This window comes from Mesoplodon densirostris, chromosome 20 (genome assembly GCF_025265405.1).
Source record: "Mesoplodon densirostris isolate mMesDen1 chromosome 20, mMesDen1 primary haplotype, whole genome shotgun sequence".
In the NCBI taxonomy this organism is placed as follows: Eukaryota; Metazoa; Chordata; class Mammalia; order Artiodactyla; family Ziphiidae; genus Mesoplodon; species Mesoplodon densirostris.
Window position 1 is genome coordinate 12,166,884 of NC_082680.1, and position 16,848 is coordinate 12,183,731.

At 36.9% G+C, this 16,848-nt stretch overlaps 1 protein-coding gene across 2 annotated transcripts in view; it reads left to right on the forward strand.

The window, feature by feature from the left end:
• The first annotated feature begins 167 nt into the window (after positions 1–167).
• The window catches only part of TRAPPC11 (trafficking protein particle complex subunit 11), a 42,458-nt gene continuing 25,777 nt past the window's right edge, over positions 168–16,848 (forward strand). For both annotated transcript variants that reach the window (XR_009530795.1, XM_060085956.1), the window contains exons 1-15: positions 168–332; positions 2,961–3,185; positions 5,024–5,193; positions 5,853–5,923; positions 6,736–6,850; positions 7,616–7,715; positions 8,085–8,158; positions 10,523–10,619; positions 12,298–12,431; positions 13,084–13,231; positions 15,118–15,211; positions 15,935–16,014; positions 16,113–16,191; positions 16,274–16,328; positions 16,677–16,822. Coding sequence is in view for 1 of the 2 variants with exons in the window: in XM_060085956.1 (XP_059941939.1) it covers positions 2,982–3,185; positions 5,024–5,193; positions 5,853–5,923; positions 6,736–6,850; positions 7,616–7,715; positions 8,085–8,158; positions 10,523–10,619; positions 12,298–12,431; positions 13,084–13,231; positions 15,118–15,211; positions 15,935–16,014; positions 16,113–16,191; positions 16,274–16,328; positions 16,677–16,822 (1,567 nt within the window). In the remaining variant the exon portion in view is untranslated. The remainder of the gene's footprint in view (positions 333–2,960; positions 3,186–5,023; positions 5,194–5,852; positions 5,924–6,735; positions 6,851–7,615; positions 7,716–8,084; positions 8,159–10,522; positions 10,620–12,297; positions 12,432–13,083; positions 13,232–15,117; positions 15,212–15,934; positions 16,015–16,112; positions 16,192–16,273; positions 16,329–16,676; positions 16,823–16,848) is intronic.

Sequence of the window (16,848 nt, forward strand, 5' to 3'; positions counted from 1 at the left end):
CGCTTCTCCTATTGGCTCCTTCTCTCCCCGCCCCCAGCTCCTGCTCCTCTAGGAAGCGGAGCGTCTTCCTTACGTTTCGTGGAGCAGCGTAGAGTTCCGGGACGGCGATTGGCCTAGAGCGCTGTCAGTCAAGCCCAGAAAGTGCTTCCTGTGCCTGCGCGGATGGGCCCTGGGAAGTCTCGCTTGTGGGCACCGGCTCAGGGGCGGTGGCGGTAGGGACGGCCTCCGGCGTTTTGTGACACCCCCCCCCCAACCCCGCCTGCTTCCCCTGGTTCTCCCCCGGCTGGCGGCGACCGGCCACAGCTGCAGCGGGCTCGGGGCGTGCGGCCTGGGTGAGTCCGGGTCGGGAGACCAGTGGGGCCGGGCGAGACCGCCGAGGGAGATTGCTAGCGCTTAACGATGCTGGTTTGGGGGGCCTGTGATTTCGTACAGCATCAGCGAATGCATTTCTCTTTTAGCTTCTAAAGAAAAGACACACCTATTTCTAGGGCCTCCAGGTTTAAGGTGGGTAGGGGAGGAGAGGAGGAAGATAGCGTCTGCCTTTAGAGCTGCAGCGTTTCTTCATTGGAGCTACCGGAGCAGGATTCTGCGACCCTGGGGCGGTATCCTTTCTTAAGTTGGGCTGTTGCTTCACATCCTCAACATCAGCTTTCGTTTCACCATCCCGGCCCCAAACTGTCCTTCCTCTTTTGATTGTTTTGTAGTTGGACATCTTTGAATCCCATCCTTACTGGCCTTGTGTCCTGCATCCCGAACCTCCGTTAATTAAAAAATAGCGACTGCATCATTTTTTTTAACCTGCCACTTTCGTTAGATCACCTTTCTTTGCAGTCCGTCATTCTTTCTAAGGGTCTTCCTTATAATTTTATGACCACGCCAACTTCCAGACGACTTCCATTGCGCTACAGGATCTCCCATCCAGAGTGTTCGCTTCCTACTTCTGCACCTCCTTCCAGGTCATAGTTTGGTTAGTTGCTTCATTGGTTTTTTCCAGGAGATCTGGAAATTTCTCCTATAGGCTGTCATCGAGATCCAGACAACCTCTGCACTTGTCCTTTGCTGATATTCTTCCCATTTTTTGCCACCGAATAGGCACAGCCATTTCAAATGCCAAAGCTTTTAAGGTACAATGTGGCAAGAATTTCTGATACAATTTTCGTACAGTTATTTTGGGACAGAGTTACCGTAATTTAGAGCTGCACTGTCTGGTATAGTAGCCAGTCGCCACAGGTAGCTATTGAGCATTTGAAATAGGCTAGATGTGCTCCGGGTGTACAATACACACCAGACTTTGGAGACATAGTATTAAAAAATGTAGAACATCTCACTAATAACTTTTATAGTAATGTTGAATTGATAATATTTTGGACATATTGGTTAAGTAGAATATTATTAAAATTAATTTCATCCCTTTTTTAATGTGACTACTAGAAAATTTTAAATTATTTATGTAGTTTATATTATATTTCTCTTGGACAGGATTGTGATTTTAAATGATTTAAACGTCATTTCTGTTTCCCCTTATTTCCACTCCATATTCAAAGGACACAGCTAATTCTCTTGAGCCTCTGGGGTTATTAAAGGAAGTGGGTGTTTAGGGCTCTAATCTAGACTCTTTGGGATCAAGCAGTGGTACCTAAATTGTATTTTGACCATCTCTTTTTTATTTTCACCCCACATTCACTAGAACTAGAATCTGTTTCTGAACATGCAGTCCTTTGCCCTCATACCTTAATCCTGTCCTCAGAATATCTGTTTAAGCAATTCTAAAACTTCTGTCTATTGTGGACATTTGTCATTTCTGATAGGCTTTCCAAACCAATTATCTAGTACCCATTGTTCCCGTCAGTACTTAAGTGTGAGAAGCCTAATAGTCTTTACTAAATTAACTTTTCAGTTAAAAATACTATTTTGCTGATCAAGTGGTGGCCTAAGTGCTCCTAACTTCTCACAGAAGTTGTATTTGAGGCCTGTATGATACACTGGTGGAGATCACCTTTTAAACCAACCATATGATACATGTTTTTGAAAATATTCTTAAAATATAATAATTTTGTTCGCAATAAACACTTTTATATAATTGCTTTTCAAAACGTAGTGCATCTTGGATTGATATAGACCGCTTCTCAGCTAAAGGGCACAGTAGAAACATGTCCTCCTAGAGATTTCCATTCATTATTAGCTTTTCCCTTGTAGATTTTCCTTTAAGTAGTACATTTGTATTAATTGTGGAGAAATGAGAAAACATAGCTACTTAGATAATTAGCATATTATTTTAATGATATCTCAGGAAATCAGAAATTAGATGTTAGCAATTACAGAGAAATTAGAGATGGTTGCACTTTATTGTATATGTAAGTCAATCATTGTTTTTCTTTATAACAAATCAGTAGTTTGATCACCCTCCTGCTTTCCTGGTCTGCTTATCCCAAAGTTTTGTGTGGTTTTGAGATGTTACTGGAAATAGTGATTTGTCTTAAAGTTGACTGCAACCCTTGTATATGAAAGATTTTAAAAAATATTATACCTTGGGGCTTCCCTGGTGGCACAGTTGTTGGGAGTCCGCCTGCCGATGCAGGGGACACGGGTTCGTGCCCCGGTCCGGGAAGAGCCCACATGCCGCGGAGCGGCTGGGCCCGTGAGCCATGGCCGCTGAGCCTGCGCGTCCGGAGCCTGTGCTCCGCAACGGGAGAGGCCACAACAGTGAGAGGCCCGCATACAGCAAAAAAAAGAAAAAAAAAAAATATATTATACCAATAGTTATTAAATTTTAATAGGTCCAATTCAAGAATTAAAGTTTACCCTTTTGCTCTGTTCTTTTGGATTTGCTTGACAGTTTATAGACACTCAAAGACTTTGGCCTTTTTGTAATGTTTTTCAAATGGTGGAGGTTCATATGTTAGATGTGGATGTGGGCTTTTAAGAAATTAATTATTAACGTATTAACATTTGTATTTCAGAATTTTCCTGACACCTTGAACATGAGCCCCACACAATGGGACTTCCCTGTGGAATTATGTTGTCGGCCTATGGCTTTTGTTACTCTCACGGGCCTGGATGTGGTTTATAATGCTGTCCATCGAGCTGTCTGGGATGCTTTCTGTGCCAATCGGAGGGCTGATCGGGTACCGATTTCTTTCAAGGTGCTCCCAGGTGACCATGAGTATCCCAAATGTAGACCCAAGGTAATGACATTATGATTGCAAGGGGACTCTCCTTCTCCGTCTGTCTCTTTCTTTGTGTGTGTGTATCTTTTCTGTTCCTGTATCTGTGCAGGAAAACCCCTGAGTTTATCAAGGGTATGGTTACAGTGGTGCATGAAGAAAACTCCAGACGTTTTCCTGTATGTAATATACTACAGATGTATCTAATAATCCCCTTTTTTTTTTACTCCAGAAGAATAATTATAATTATTAAGCTTTCTATCCTATGAGCCTAGGTTTTCCATTTTTTATTTGTTGTTAAAAAGAGACCCCAAGGCTCCATAATTTTAACCAAGGCCTCTCTAAAAGGAAGGTCTCACGTTCCCCACTCACCATTGCCAGTATCATTATAAAATCCATAGTCTGCAGTTTGGTTTGATTTCACAAACATATTTTGAGCACTTGCTTTGGTTTAGAGTACCTGGAACTATGCATCAGGCTGGTGATAGAAATTTAAATAATACATGCTCTCTGTCCTTGATGAGTTCTACGTAAACTAAAACAGTTTATTCATTGTGGAGTAGGAGGGGTATTAAGTTCAAAACTGACTTTTAGAGTGAACATCATGGTAGAGACTCTGATTTACTTAGAAAAAAATACTTAGAATGATGATAGTATGAATTAATAATAGCAACTCATACACGTGTATTGCTTATTATGTCAGTTTGCTTTTTAAGAAGGTTGTGTACATTGACTAATTCGTCATTTATTGTAATCTTTTCAGGTTGGTCTGAAAGTCAGTTAATAAGACACATTGATTGAAATAAACTGCCTACTTTTTTTCCCCCCTACAGCAATGTTTCTGACAGACTGGTCTTTGGACCAAGTATATCATCACCTGGGGTGTTTATTAAGCATGTCAATATTGGCTGTCCTCAGTTAAACTTGGGGGAGCGTAGGACCTGAAGATTTGGTCACCTGCTGATTCTTTTGCGTGTGTTTGAGACTCACACACCAGAGACACAGTTTCATATACCCACTGCCAGGAACTATGAGCTTTCTCTGAAACTGTGGGAGCAATAGCACCCCTGGCTCTTACACACTTTTTTTAGTGTGGTGTTTGTGTCAAGGAAGACCAGCGGCCCAGCACGACCCACCCCTTTCCTCCTGGATTCATTCTTCAGAATCCTCATTTTCCTCCTGGTTCTTTCCTGAGTTCCCGAGGTGTTTTGTGTCAGATTTCCTTCCTGTCCTCTCTTTCCTCACGTGGAATAACCGTTGGACCAGCGTGAACTGGAGTAGTCTGGCCAGTGCGGGTGCTTTGGGGGTAGATTGAGATTTCACCCGGGTTCTTCAGGGCATCCCCTCCCCACGACGTGGCACTTAGCGTTGACCCCCAGTGACTGCCCTTATGCTTCTGTATTTAAGAATTGTCCTTCATTTTTTTCTTTCACCCACAAGTGAGGTGTCATGCCATCCTGGTGACACGACTTTGAAGCAGATGAAGCCATATTGGATTTTAGAGAATATTTGAGCAGCTTTTACAAGGACGGAATCTGGGATGGTGAGGAATATAAGTAGAATTTATTGGGAAGAAGGCTGTTTACTTCCAGGGTATTTGAAAGCCTGGACATCATTAGAAATGCTTTGGCTTTGGTCAGTCTTTAAATGGAAATGGTACTGGCTCTAGGGTTGAGATTCTACCTCCAGTACTTGCTAGCTCTTACCTGATCTCTGTAAGCCTGAATGTCCTCATCTTAGAAATGCAGCGTGTGTATACTGAATGAGATACATACAGAGCAAGCGCCTGCACTCCACAACAGGTGATTTCTGCTGCTCTTGTCACAATACCTCTTTTCAACTTTGGCTAATGTTTGCAGAGAACTTCGTATGAATGGTACATTCCCAAAGGGATCCTAAAGACAGGCTGGATGAATAAACATCTGAATCTGGTGCCAGCCCTGGTGGTTGTGTTCTACGAACTAGACTGGGATGAGCCCCAGTGGAAGGAAAAGCAGTCTGAGTGCGCGACCAGAGTGGAAATAGTTAGGTATGTCCCGTTTGTCAGGTTGACTGTGTTGAGTCAGACTCACATCTGGAGTTTACTGACATTTGTCGAAGGCAACTGAGTGCCATTAAGACTGCAGTAGTCATTTGGGGCTCACTGGCCTCCAATGAAACCTGTTCACTTCCAACAGGTAGCATTAATATTAACTTAAGGAATGGTAAGCAATGTGAAGAAATTTCTAAGACAAATGGACCTGAAGTTCCAAATGCTTCTTCTTGCATTTATAGTTTTTTTGGGGGGGAGATATAGTGATTTGCTATTTAGTCTCATAAAACACTTTTTGCTTTATCACCATTTATTTCAAAGTAATTCTTTTGGATGACTACTCTAATATATCACTATAAAGAAATAAGTTGTAGTGTAACTTCTACATTGAAGTATATGTTAAACTTTTGCCTTTAAAGCAGATTTTTGTAAGGAACAGAAGCTTGATCTGAGATGATACTTTTAAAATTTAAATCACTGTGGCATTTATGTTTCTTTGTATGTAGGAAAAGAGTTCCCCCAATCTTGGGGTTTTTAAGTTGCAATTTGTCTTTCTTTGAATTGTCAAGCTTGTATTTTATGTAGTCTTGAATACATTTTTTAAGTTAAAACAGTTTAATTACTTAATTAATTTTATTGTTATTTTTCCACTGCAGGCAGAGTTTACAAGGGAGAAACACAAAAGTTGCAGTGGTTCTGATTCAGAAGAAAACCCCTTTGCCCCCAGGTAGCAAAAGGTTAATTAATAACTAATTGATTGGTTTATCCCCCCAATTCTTATTACCAGGAGGCATAGTTTTTAATGTTGAAATCTTTCACGCATTCAGTTATGGGAAATATGGTGTGTTAACTTAAAAAAGTACCAATAATGCATGAGTAAATGCTTATTGTAAAAATTAAAAACATTAAAGAGTGCAGATCTTCTCAGGTCCTGCTCCCTAGTTCCCCTTCCCTCCAGGGAGGCACATGTCAATTGACAAAAGAGTTATTCACTTGATTTTTTAAAAAGAAGGTTTTTTGCTTATCTGAGATCTATTTGAAATTATATGCCTTACGTAAAATTTTTTTCTTAATTTACAATAGAGCAAAGAAAAATGCTGTAGCATTTCTAGTTTCCTATAAGAAAATGTCCTGGTTTCAAATGCCTATTTCTTCTACCATCTCAGACTTCAGAAGCCAAAATACCTTTTTTGTTTCTGTCTTGAAACTTGAAGCACCTTAAATAGTTTTGGAAACAACTTTCATGAACTATTGCTTCCATTTTTAGTTACGGTTTTGAAACAATTATGCGGTATATCTGTTGGCATTACTTGGCCTGTCTTGGCCTAGTAGAAAATTCCACAGTGTTCTTCTAACATATATGTACTGTGTAACTTCTAAGCACCCCACAGAGCTCTCAAGGATTCCAGGGGTCTTATAGACGTGGTGAAAAGTGGTTTGGGTTTTTTTTCTTAATTATATTGTACTGATTTGGGGAAATGTCCATTTAGAAAAAATGCATTAATTATTTTCTCTCTTTATGGCACTTGTTGTCAACAGGAGAAGATGTCATTGCTTCAGAAAGGGCTGCAGCCTTGTGCAATGCGTGTGAACTCTCGGGGAAGTCTTTGTTTGTACTGCCCCATACGGACCACCTTGTGGGCTATATTATAAGGTAAGTAACCTAGAATATATACTGAATTTTTTAAGTTTTGACTTTTCCATTTTATTTCATTTTTTTTCGTATTTTTCTTAGATGTATTTAAACCCTTTGAATGCAGCTTCAGAACTCTGTTTTATTCTGAGGAGGAAGAACCTTGAAGTTCAATCCTTATCTGACTTTGAATTCAGCTTTCTTTCATGCCCTAGGAAGATACTTCTGATATGTACTTATTTTCACAAACAGAACTTTGAGTCGTTTATCCATCTCTGGGCAAATTTTCTTGGTTCCTCTGTAGTCTCATAGTTATAGAATGAAGCAGGGTTTAATTTATACAAATGTTATTTTCACCTCATTTGCCAGTTCTCATTTTTGGTCCTTTTCCCATCATTTTCCTTAATCTTTAAACCCTAAATGTCAGAGTCACAAAAGATAATTGAATCTAATTGAGTATTAGATATTTGTTTCTTTCATACGTATAAAATTATAAAATAATAGGAGATTATTAGTGATTACCTAATTTTTACAAATTATAAGAAAGTTATTTTTATCAGTTATTTCTTAGATTGTAAAATTTTAAATGGCTTTTGGTGGTTCTTCTTTTTAGATTTTTTTATCTAAAAATTTAGCTTATATTTTGCTTTACTTTTTATCTTAATCAGGAAGTAAAGCAGACATTACCTCTGTCAGGATTTTACTTTCAGGTCTTATAAATATGATTCTTGAAAACACTTTGGTTTAAAATAACTTCAGTGTTTGAATGTTGGTCTTTTTTAACAGATTAGAAAACGCCTTTTATGAACATGCACAGACTTATTACTACACTGAGATTCGAAGAGTGAAATCTCATAAAGAATTTTTGAATAAAACAACACACCAGGTACGTGTCTTTTCCTAAAGAAGGAAATAATAGCAGCATTCTAGAGTAGATTATTCATCATTGATTATTTTTGAGGAGATGATTTAATGTCTTTAATACTTTGATGTTTTTAAATGGCTTCTGTGCTTCTGAAGTTTTTTTTTAAAGCTTTTAAAAGCTATTTTGTCTTTTGTCCTCTTTGCCTTTAAAGCTCTTGAAGATAGATTTTGGTAGCCTTCTTAACTACACTTGTTTACTGGAATAATTCTTAAACTTTAATTTTGGATATTTTCCTTCATACTTTTAGGTCTCCTCTTAAACATTATTGTAATTTTTACATTTTTAAGAGAATATGTGTAATAATGATTTTTTTTCCATTCTTCTTTTCAGCTTTTATTTGTTAGACATCAGTTCAAAATAGCTTTCTTCAGTGAGTTGAAACAAGATACACAAAATGCTCTGAAGTAAGTTTCTAACAGCTGTCAAACTAAATTTTTCTTTATGTTAACAATAACATAGTAGTGGCAATTTCTGAATCTCAACCAAACTTTAAGTTTAAAATGTTTATGTTGGTTAGAGTCAGGTTTGTAATAGTCACTTTAATTTTTCTAGTTAAATGGAATGTATTTGAGTTTTTAAAAAAATATATCCATTTTATTATCAGAAGTAAATTTTATAGTGTCTGAAAACTTTCTGGTATAATTTAATTAAATTTCATGATCTAAAGAAACATATTAGGGCCTCCCTGGTGGCGCAGTGGTTAAGAGTCCGCCTGCCGATGCAGGGGATACAGGTTCGTGCCCCGGTCTGGGAGGATCCCATATGCCACGGAGCGGCTGGGCCCGTGAGCCATGGCCGCTGGGCCTGCGCGTCCGGAGCCTGTGCTCCGCAACGGGAGAGGCCACAACAGTGAGAGGCCCACATACCGCAAAAAAAAGAAAAAAAAAAAAAAAAAAAAAGAAACATTAAAATTTTTCCCATTCTGTTACCTACTTCTTCTTTGTATACTCAGTAAAATCCTTGTGTTAAGACTGATTTTCAAAGTTTCATGTGTATTAAACATTATCTGAATCAGACTGAATTTCTTAAGGTGTATAGTACATTTATTCAATTCAACTATGATTTTATTTTAATTAATTTTTTTTTAGTTTATAATATCTGCCAATAGCATCATTTTTCATTCTTTTTAAAATTTATTTATTTATTTATTTATTTTGGGCTGCATTAGGTCTTCGTTGCTGCACACAGACTTTTCTCTAGTTGCGGCGAGCGGGGGCTACTCTTGTTGCGGTGCACAGGCTCTAGGCATGCAGGCTTCAGTAGTTGCGGCACGCAGGCTCAGTAGTTGTGGCGCACAGGCTTAGTTGCTCCGCAGCATGTGGGATCTTCCCTGGCCAGGGTTCGAACCTGTGTCCCCTGCATTGGCAGGCAGATTCTTAACCACTGCGCCATCAGGGAAGTCCCATTTTTCATTCTAAGGCTCTGCTTAGAGCTTTGAAGAGTAGTTGCAGATGTGTTGGCAGTGGTTAGGCATTTTATCCCTTCGCTTTTATTTTACTAAACACAATTTAATAAAACATCTCTTTCTAGCTTTAACTCAATTTTTTAAGGTTAACAGTGCCAGTGTAGCAAATGGATAAAAACCAGCTATATATCCTAAAATTGAGGAGAGGCTACATATACATGGGAGGGTGGAACAGAGAAATAAATAAGTCTGTCATTCAGAGGAATATTGCAGAAACCTCCTCTCTTTTGTTGCTAATGAGGTGCTAAGCACCAAATTGTGTTCTATAAATCTCAAACTTCATATAGTTTTAGTTGGTTTTAATGTTGTTCATTTTTTATCTGTGGTATTAGTGAAACACCCTCAATTCCAATTCTGTTCAAACACAGTTCTGGGAAGAAAAATTGCTACATGGAGAAGTTAGGAGCAAACACTTTTCTTTGGAGAAGACTGAGATTTTCTCATTACCTTCCATCTTCTATCAGACTTTCCTTTCTCACACTATGCTCTCCTTCAGCGCTAGCTGCCCCGAGGGCATCCCCACTGCAGCCCATACCCGAGACCAGTGATACCCGTTTCAGTTGTGGAGATACTTGGGTTTAAAGCTGTTGACCCATCTCTGTCTTTTTTTTTGCTGTGTTGCATCTTCATTTCTGTGCGAGGGCCTTCTCTAATTGTGGCAAGCGGGGGCCACGCTTCATCGCGTTGCGCGGGCCTCTCACTATCGCGGCCTCTCTTGTTGCGGAGCGCAGGCTCCAGACGCGCAGGCTCAGTAGTTGTGCCTCACGGGCCTAGTTGCTCCGCGGCATGTGGGATCCTCCCAGACCAGGGCTCGAACCCGTGTCCCCCGCATTAGCAGGCAGATTCTCAACCACTGCGCCACCAGGGAAGCCCCTCATCTCTGTCTTGATAGCACCTTCTTCACCATTACAATTTCTATTTGAGAAGCTCAACATGGTACTTTTAAAAAATACTAATTTTTTTTAACAGAATGTTAATTTTGTCATGTAACTCTGGACACTTTTCCACTTTACTTTCATTTTGCAGCTGAATTCCTATCAGTTACAGGCAGATGTTAATGACAGCAGTGTACAGTGGTTCTGTTCTTAGTGAAAAGTCATTGATTCCTCCCACACATAATGAATCAATATATCATTTTTCAGGACATCAGAGATTGTTATGTATATGTCATTACTGAGCTGTTGAGTGCTAAGAAATGTTGAGTAGATATTGTTTCTGTTATTTCTAATAATTTTGCTCTTAGGAATCTTTTCTTAAAATTAATTTATATCATAATTAACTACCTTCCCCATGTCTGTATTAGGAATTACAGGACCGCCTATAATCTTGTACATGAATTGAGAGCCCATGAAACTAATATTCTGGAAATTAAGACCATGGCAGGATTTATAAACTACAAGGTAATAGTTCTACTTCCAAATAAACAAAATTTGGCTTTAAATATTGGAGTATCTTTTTAAAGTTTGGAAATCCAGATGACTCACTTGCTCTGAAAAGTGAGTATTTGATGAATTATGCTATGCCATTTTATGTCCTTTATCTCAAGGAGCACCCTGGTTCTTAGCAGCCTAATTGTAATGCTCGGTTTTGAGCTATGGTCCCAGAGTTCTCATTTAGAGGAGTTTTATCTTTGTAAAACTCCTTGAGGAGGGTCTTGTTTGTTTTTAAGTGGGTGCAGGAGGGAGTGAGAAGAAAGCTGCCTACAGTGTTGAATTTTAGAAGCTGCAACTTATTAGAACTGGGTAAGCCTTCCTTGGTTTAATGGCCAGCCATAGAAAAGGTGTACCTATTGCGCTTAGAGAAAACTTTTATATCTGTTATGTGAGCATTTTAAGGTTGTATATGGTAGAAATAGACACCCCCAGAAGGCAGATGAGTCTTTTTGTTTTGCTTTTAATCTTTCCACACTCATCTTTTAAAGAGGCTGGCACTGGGTTAGTGATGTAAGGGCAGAGGGACACTTTGTTCACTGCTTGTGTAAGTGTAAATTAGTACAGCTTCTATAGAGGTTATTTTTGCAATGACAGTGCAGATTTAAAGTGGATATTCCTTTTGACCTAGCAATTCCATTTTGGGAAATTTATCCCACGTATGTGCTAAGACTTGCAAATCACATATGTAAGGATATTTATTGCCTCTTGTAATAGGAAAAGGTTGGAAACAACCCCACAATAACTGACTGGTCAATATAAATTATAACTCCAAACAACGAAATATTATACAACTATCAAGAATGAAGCAGCTCCATGCATTGAAATGGAATGATATCCAAGATATATTGTTAGGTGAAAAAAGTAAGGCACAAAGCAGCATATTTAGTGTGATGCTATTTGTATAAAAATAATAGTGTATTTGTAAATGCACATACTTGTCTGTGGACAGAATATATCACCAAATGTATGCTGGGAGCTTGTTGCCTCTAGAGAGGGAAATTGGATGGCTGAGGGACAGGGATGGATGAGAGATTTAACTTTTCATGTATTCCCTTATACCTAAAAAAATAAAATTAAAAGTGGTAATAAGCATGTGGAAATAAATTTAGGCTTTGTTTCTTCTTTTTTTTTCCTTTACCCTACATACATATAGATTATTACTTTGAAATAACATCCCAGATAATTTTTCAAGAATTTCTGTAATCCTTATTTGATATGGAGGCTACTGTGCTCTAATTGTTCTACAAAAAGTCTTTAGCTTTCTGACAGTTCTAAAACTGAAAGTTAATCTGTCCTTTCTCAGTTACCTGTTGGAAATATTTCATTTTTGCTCGTCTTTATGCTCTTCATTGGGTTTAATATTTCTTTATTCTATACTTTAAAAAACTTTGTAAGGTATAGAATAGATTCATTACAAATAGTGAATAATTTTATTTCATTAATCAAAGGGACATAACCTCTGTTTTTAGCATAACCCTTCTAATAGAGAAAATCAGTTCTGTTGCACTTCAATTCTATTGAACTTCAGAGACGGAAATTCCATACTCTTTTTAAAGTTAGTCTCAATTTTTATATATTTTCAAATGATTACGCCTTTTGACTTTGGTTTTCTTCTTTACTTCGGGGTTGATTTTACATCTTCCAGATCTGTAGGCTGTGTTTTCAGCACAACACCCCATTGGACGCAATTGCTCAGTTCCGAAAGCACATCGACTTGTGTAAGAAAAAAATCGGAAGTGCAGAGTTGTCTTTCGAGCATGCTGCATGGATGTCTAAACAGTATGTTTTAAATTGTATCTTCAGAATGTTTTTTAAACAAATACTTGGGGTTTGGAGGAATGGAGTTAGCATGGACTTTGGTTCTAAATCGAACTAAGATTTTTGTCAGTAAGTAGGTTTTTAATGATCCACCATAAGTATGTTCCCAGTAATGGTAGATACTGATTCATACAGTTTCTTAATGGAAATTAGCTAGTTCCTGGGACCATCTCTTTCATTCAGTGTATATATATCAAGTTTCCACCATATGTCTAGATACCGAGAATATAGCAATGAATAGACAGTATCCCTGCTGACATGGACCTTGCTCTCTGAGACTTATGACTCAAAATTGCCAAAATGAAAATTCTCCCAGAAACATGGATGTATTTGAGTGGTGGGAACTATGTTGACATCTGGCTTGATGGTATATTTATAAAGACCTGCTAACACAGAAGAGTTGACTTAAAGAATTTTTCTGTAACCTACGATTAGCGTGTGTTAGTATTTACAAAGAAATCCCCACGTTTAATAGTTCAGCAGTAGCATTATATTGATACAGTCTGCTGAGGTTATGATTCCAGGATGAATACCTACTAGAAGTAAGCTGCTTTTTCTTTCCTTTTTCTTTTTCATTCCATTTTTTTATTTCTTGATTTTTTTTTTCTTTAAGATTCCAGGCCTTTGGAGATTTATTTGATGAAGCTATCAAGTTGGGGTTGACAGCTATTCAAACTCAGAATCCTGGTTTCTATTACCAGCAGGCAGCATACTATGCCCAGGAGCGGAAACAGCTTACGAAAACCCTCTGTAACCACGAAGTAAGTCACTGACTCCTGTATTAGCTGGCATTTAGGAAATCTATTAACCTTCTCTTGAAAGAAGGTAATACTGATTGGTGTTGATAATTTTTTCCAAGCCTTTGCATGTAACAAGTTTTTATCTTTTATATTTTCAGGAATTAGGATTATTTTCAGTTTTAGCCTGAGTACTCTATTTTCACCTGTGAATTAAGCAGAAGTTTTTCTTTGAAGAACTGATTTATTATTAGCGATAAGTCAGTGATTTAGAGGAGAGAAAGTTACTTTAAAATAAAAGCCACAGTTTAGTCCATGCCATACTGTAAATCCATTGTTTTGTTTCTCTGATCACTGCTAGAGTTTGAAGGACACTGAGAAATGTGCTTTATTTTAACCTACTGGAGAGCATAACGTTGGCCTTCTTTCTTTTCCTGGGGTTCTCCTCCATGGAAAACTCTAAAGAATCTATTTGAGGATGTTAACTGCATATTTTCTTAAACTTGACATTTCATTTTGCCTTTCTCTTGGATGATTATATTTAAATACCAGTTTCCCCATAAGCACCTTTAAAATAAGAACATGGTGTGTGTATATAGATAGAGATATTTACATTCACATAGTTATATCAGCTTATTTTCGCTTAAAACCTCAGATTTCTTCTCTGAAGATAGGTGAATTTTAACAACAGTGCTACTTAAAAAACTGTTCAAAAAAAGAAAAACAGTTTGCATATTAGTACTTTAAATGCTTGGATTTTTTCCCCTTAAATCATGATATACCTAGACTATTTTCTGCCATGTTATTTGTATATGATGTATAATTTCATTGCATGTGTTATATTTTAAAAGTTTGGCATATTATATTTGAGCACAGGATTTTAAAGGGTGATTAAAACTGGGTCTTGTACGGATATGAGAAAATGGGCATTAGCAAATATTGGCTGGAATGTAAAATAATATCCTGTCAAGTAATAAATTAAGAAGCCTCAAAATCATGCCTTTCTTTTGACCCAGAATTTCCTATTCAGGAAGCCTAAGGCAGATAAGAGATCCTAAGAGATAAGTATTAAAATTTATTTATAGAGTTGTTCTGACAGATTTATTAATTGTAATGTAAAATAAAAATAACAGCGTGAACAGCTATAGGGAATCTGTTACAATGTGGAACAGCAGGCAGCCATGAAAAATAACGTTTTGGAAGAATCTTTAATGATACGGTGAGATATACAGAATGTATTTAAAAGAAAACAGGTTGAAAAATTATTTCAGCTGATGACGAATACACGTTTTCTTACAAAATCTGGAAGAATAATGTATATACATTGTTAACAGTGGTAGTAGGTCTATAGGTAATTTAAATTTTTATCCTTTTCCTTTTGGACGTTTTCTGCGTTTTTTAACTATTACTTGTATTACCTTTTGGTTTTAGAGGGAAAAGTTATAAAAAAGAAAAGTGGTATAAATTTGTAAATTCTGGTGCCAAAGATATCCTTCCCCCATCAATACCAAGACTTAATACACATGCGATAAAAAAGGAAAATAGTGTTTTCTTTTCAAAACTCCTATAACATTATTTTTATTTGTACAGAAAACACTTATACATATGGAATAACCATCAAATTCAATTTGTAATGTATTTTTACTGGTTTATAAATTAAAAGAAAATGTAGAGCAGTTAATTACTATGAAATTATTTGTCAGAATCAGGTTGATTTATTCAATTTAATTTTTATAAGACTACCTAATATTAAATGAAACATTTCTTATTTAATTTTATGAAAATTTAATTTATGTTAAAATATTCACAACTTTGATATTTGAATGTGTTATTCGTATTTATGAAAGCTTTTTTATTCTAACAAAGATTGAGGAAGAGTTGTTTTTGATGGGTTGTGTTTTAATTTACAGGCTTCTGTAACGTATCCCAGTCCTGATCCCTTAGAAACACAAACAGGAGTTCTTGACTTCTATGGACAACGATCATGGCGACAAGGAATACTAAGTAAATAATTTTTTCCTCTTTCCCTTTCTCTCAACCTCAGAAGCAAAAGGTTGCTATCATAAATTTTCCATGGCTGCACTAGTATAACAAATTATGTTGAGGTAAAAATATGTGCTTTTTAAACACTTTTTAAGACTTAACTTTAAAAATGTACTGTTTTTATCACTACGGCTTAGAATGACTTATAAATAAAGATGTAGGTGTGATGAAAATATTTGGACATCTGTTGTCTTAAATGACACAATTAGTGAGCCACTCTGGTCTATTTAAATATTTTAATTCCAGTTAAGTTTAACGATTTTTTATGTTTGACATTTTAGAACATCATTACTTGAACCACCTTAAAAATGATTTCTCTATCTTTTTTGTTTTATACACACTTAATTTGAGCAATTTCTGTGGCCATTAAACTTTTTGTTAAGAAATTATTTAATCTACAGGAAATGTATTTTGTCTAGAAAATGATATTGGTATGACTTTTGAGGTGGTTGATTCCACTGGGCAAAAGAGTACAGAGCTCAGTAAGTACCCTTCAGAACAGAGACCACAGAGAAGATTCCATGCTAATAAAGCTGTCTCTTAGAAACTTTAGAATTCTAGAATGTTTAAGAATCTTAAGTACATTGTATGCAAAAGATTCAAGGAGTGTACACATCCAGTGTTCGTGTGAAGGATTTGTGTTAAATGAGCGATCTAAAATGGGTTGTGTCCTATCTTATGCAGGTTTTGATCTTTCTGATCCCGAAAAAGAGAAGGTGGGGATTCTTGCCATTCAGCTGAAGGAAAGAAGTGTTGTTCACTCTGTAAGTCTTTTTTCCAGTATAAACGATTTTTTACAGTATTCCAGGAAAACATGAGATTATTTTTATTGGAATGTTTCACATTTTATCTTTTCTAACAGGAAATAATAATAACTCTTCTGAGCAATGCTGTTGCGCAATTTAAGAAATATAAGTGTCCAAGAATGAAAAGTCATCTGAGTAGGTATCCGTAACCTGCCACAACTTTGTGCAACTTTGAGTAATTTTAAATTATGTTCATACAGTCTTTTTTCCTTTATAGTGGTTCAAATGGGAGAGGAATATTATTATGCAAAGGATTATACCAAAGCTTTGAAGTGAGTTCTGTTCACTATTTATTTTTACAAGTATTCTGATTCCCTTACAGCAGAATTAGCATGGAAATCTGTATTGAAGGATTTATTATTTCCATATTTATTCCTGCTTCTATTAAACACCATTTCCGCGATATTTTTTCAAGTATTGTCTGCTGGTACAGTCATTATCAGAGTCTTAGGAAAGCTCACATTTACCTAATGTGAAAATACCTGTTAAACTATTTCAGTAAGATTTTCTGAAGTTTATATAAAATGAGTAAAACACTTTTATTTTAGTTTCTCCATGAACTATTCAAACCCTTCCTCGTGAAGCTGTCTCGGCCTGTCTGACATTTTGTCCTCTGTTAGGTTGCTGGATTATGTAATGTGTGATTATCGGAGTGAAGGATGGTGGACCCTGCTCACATCTATACTGACCACAGCTCTGAAGTGTTCCTACCTCATGGCCCAACTGCAAGATTACATCACTTATTCCCTAGAACTCCTTGGAAGAGGTAACTTGATGTTCTTTCAGTAAAAT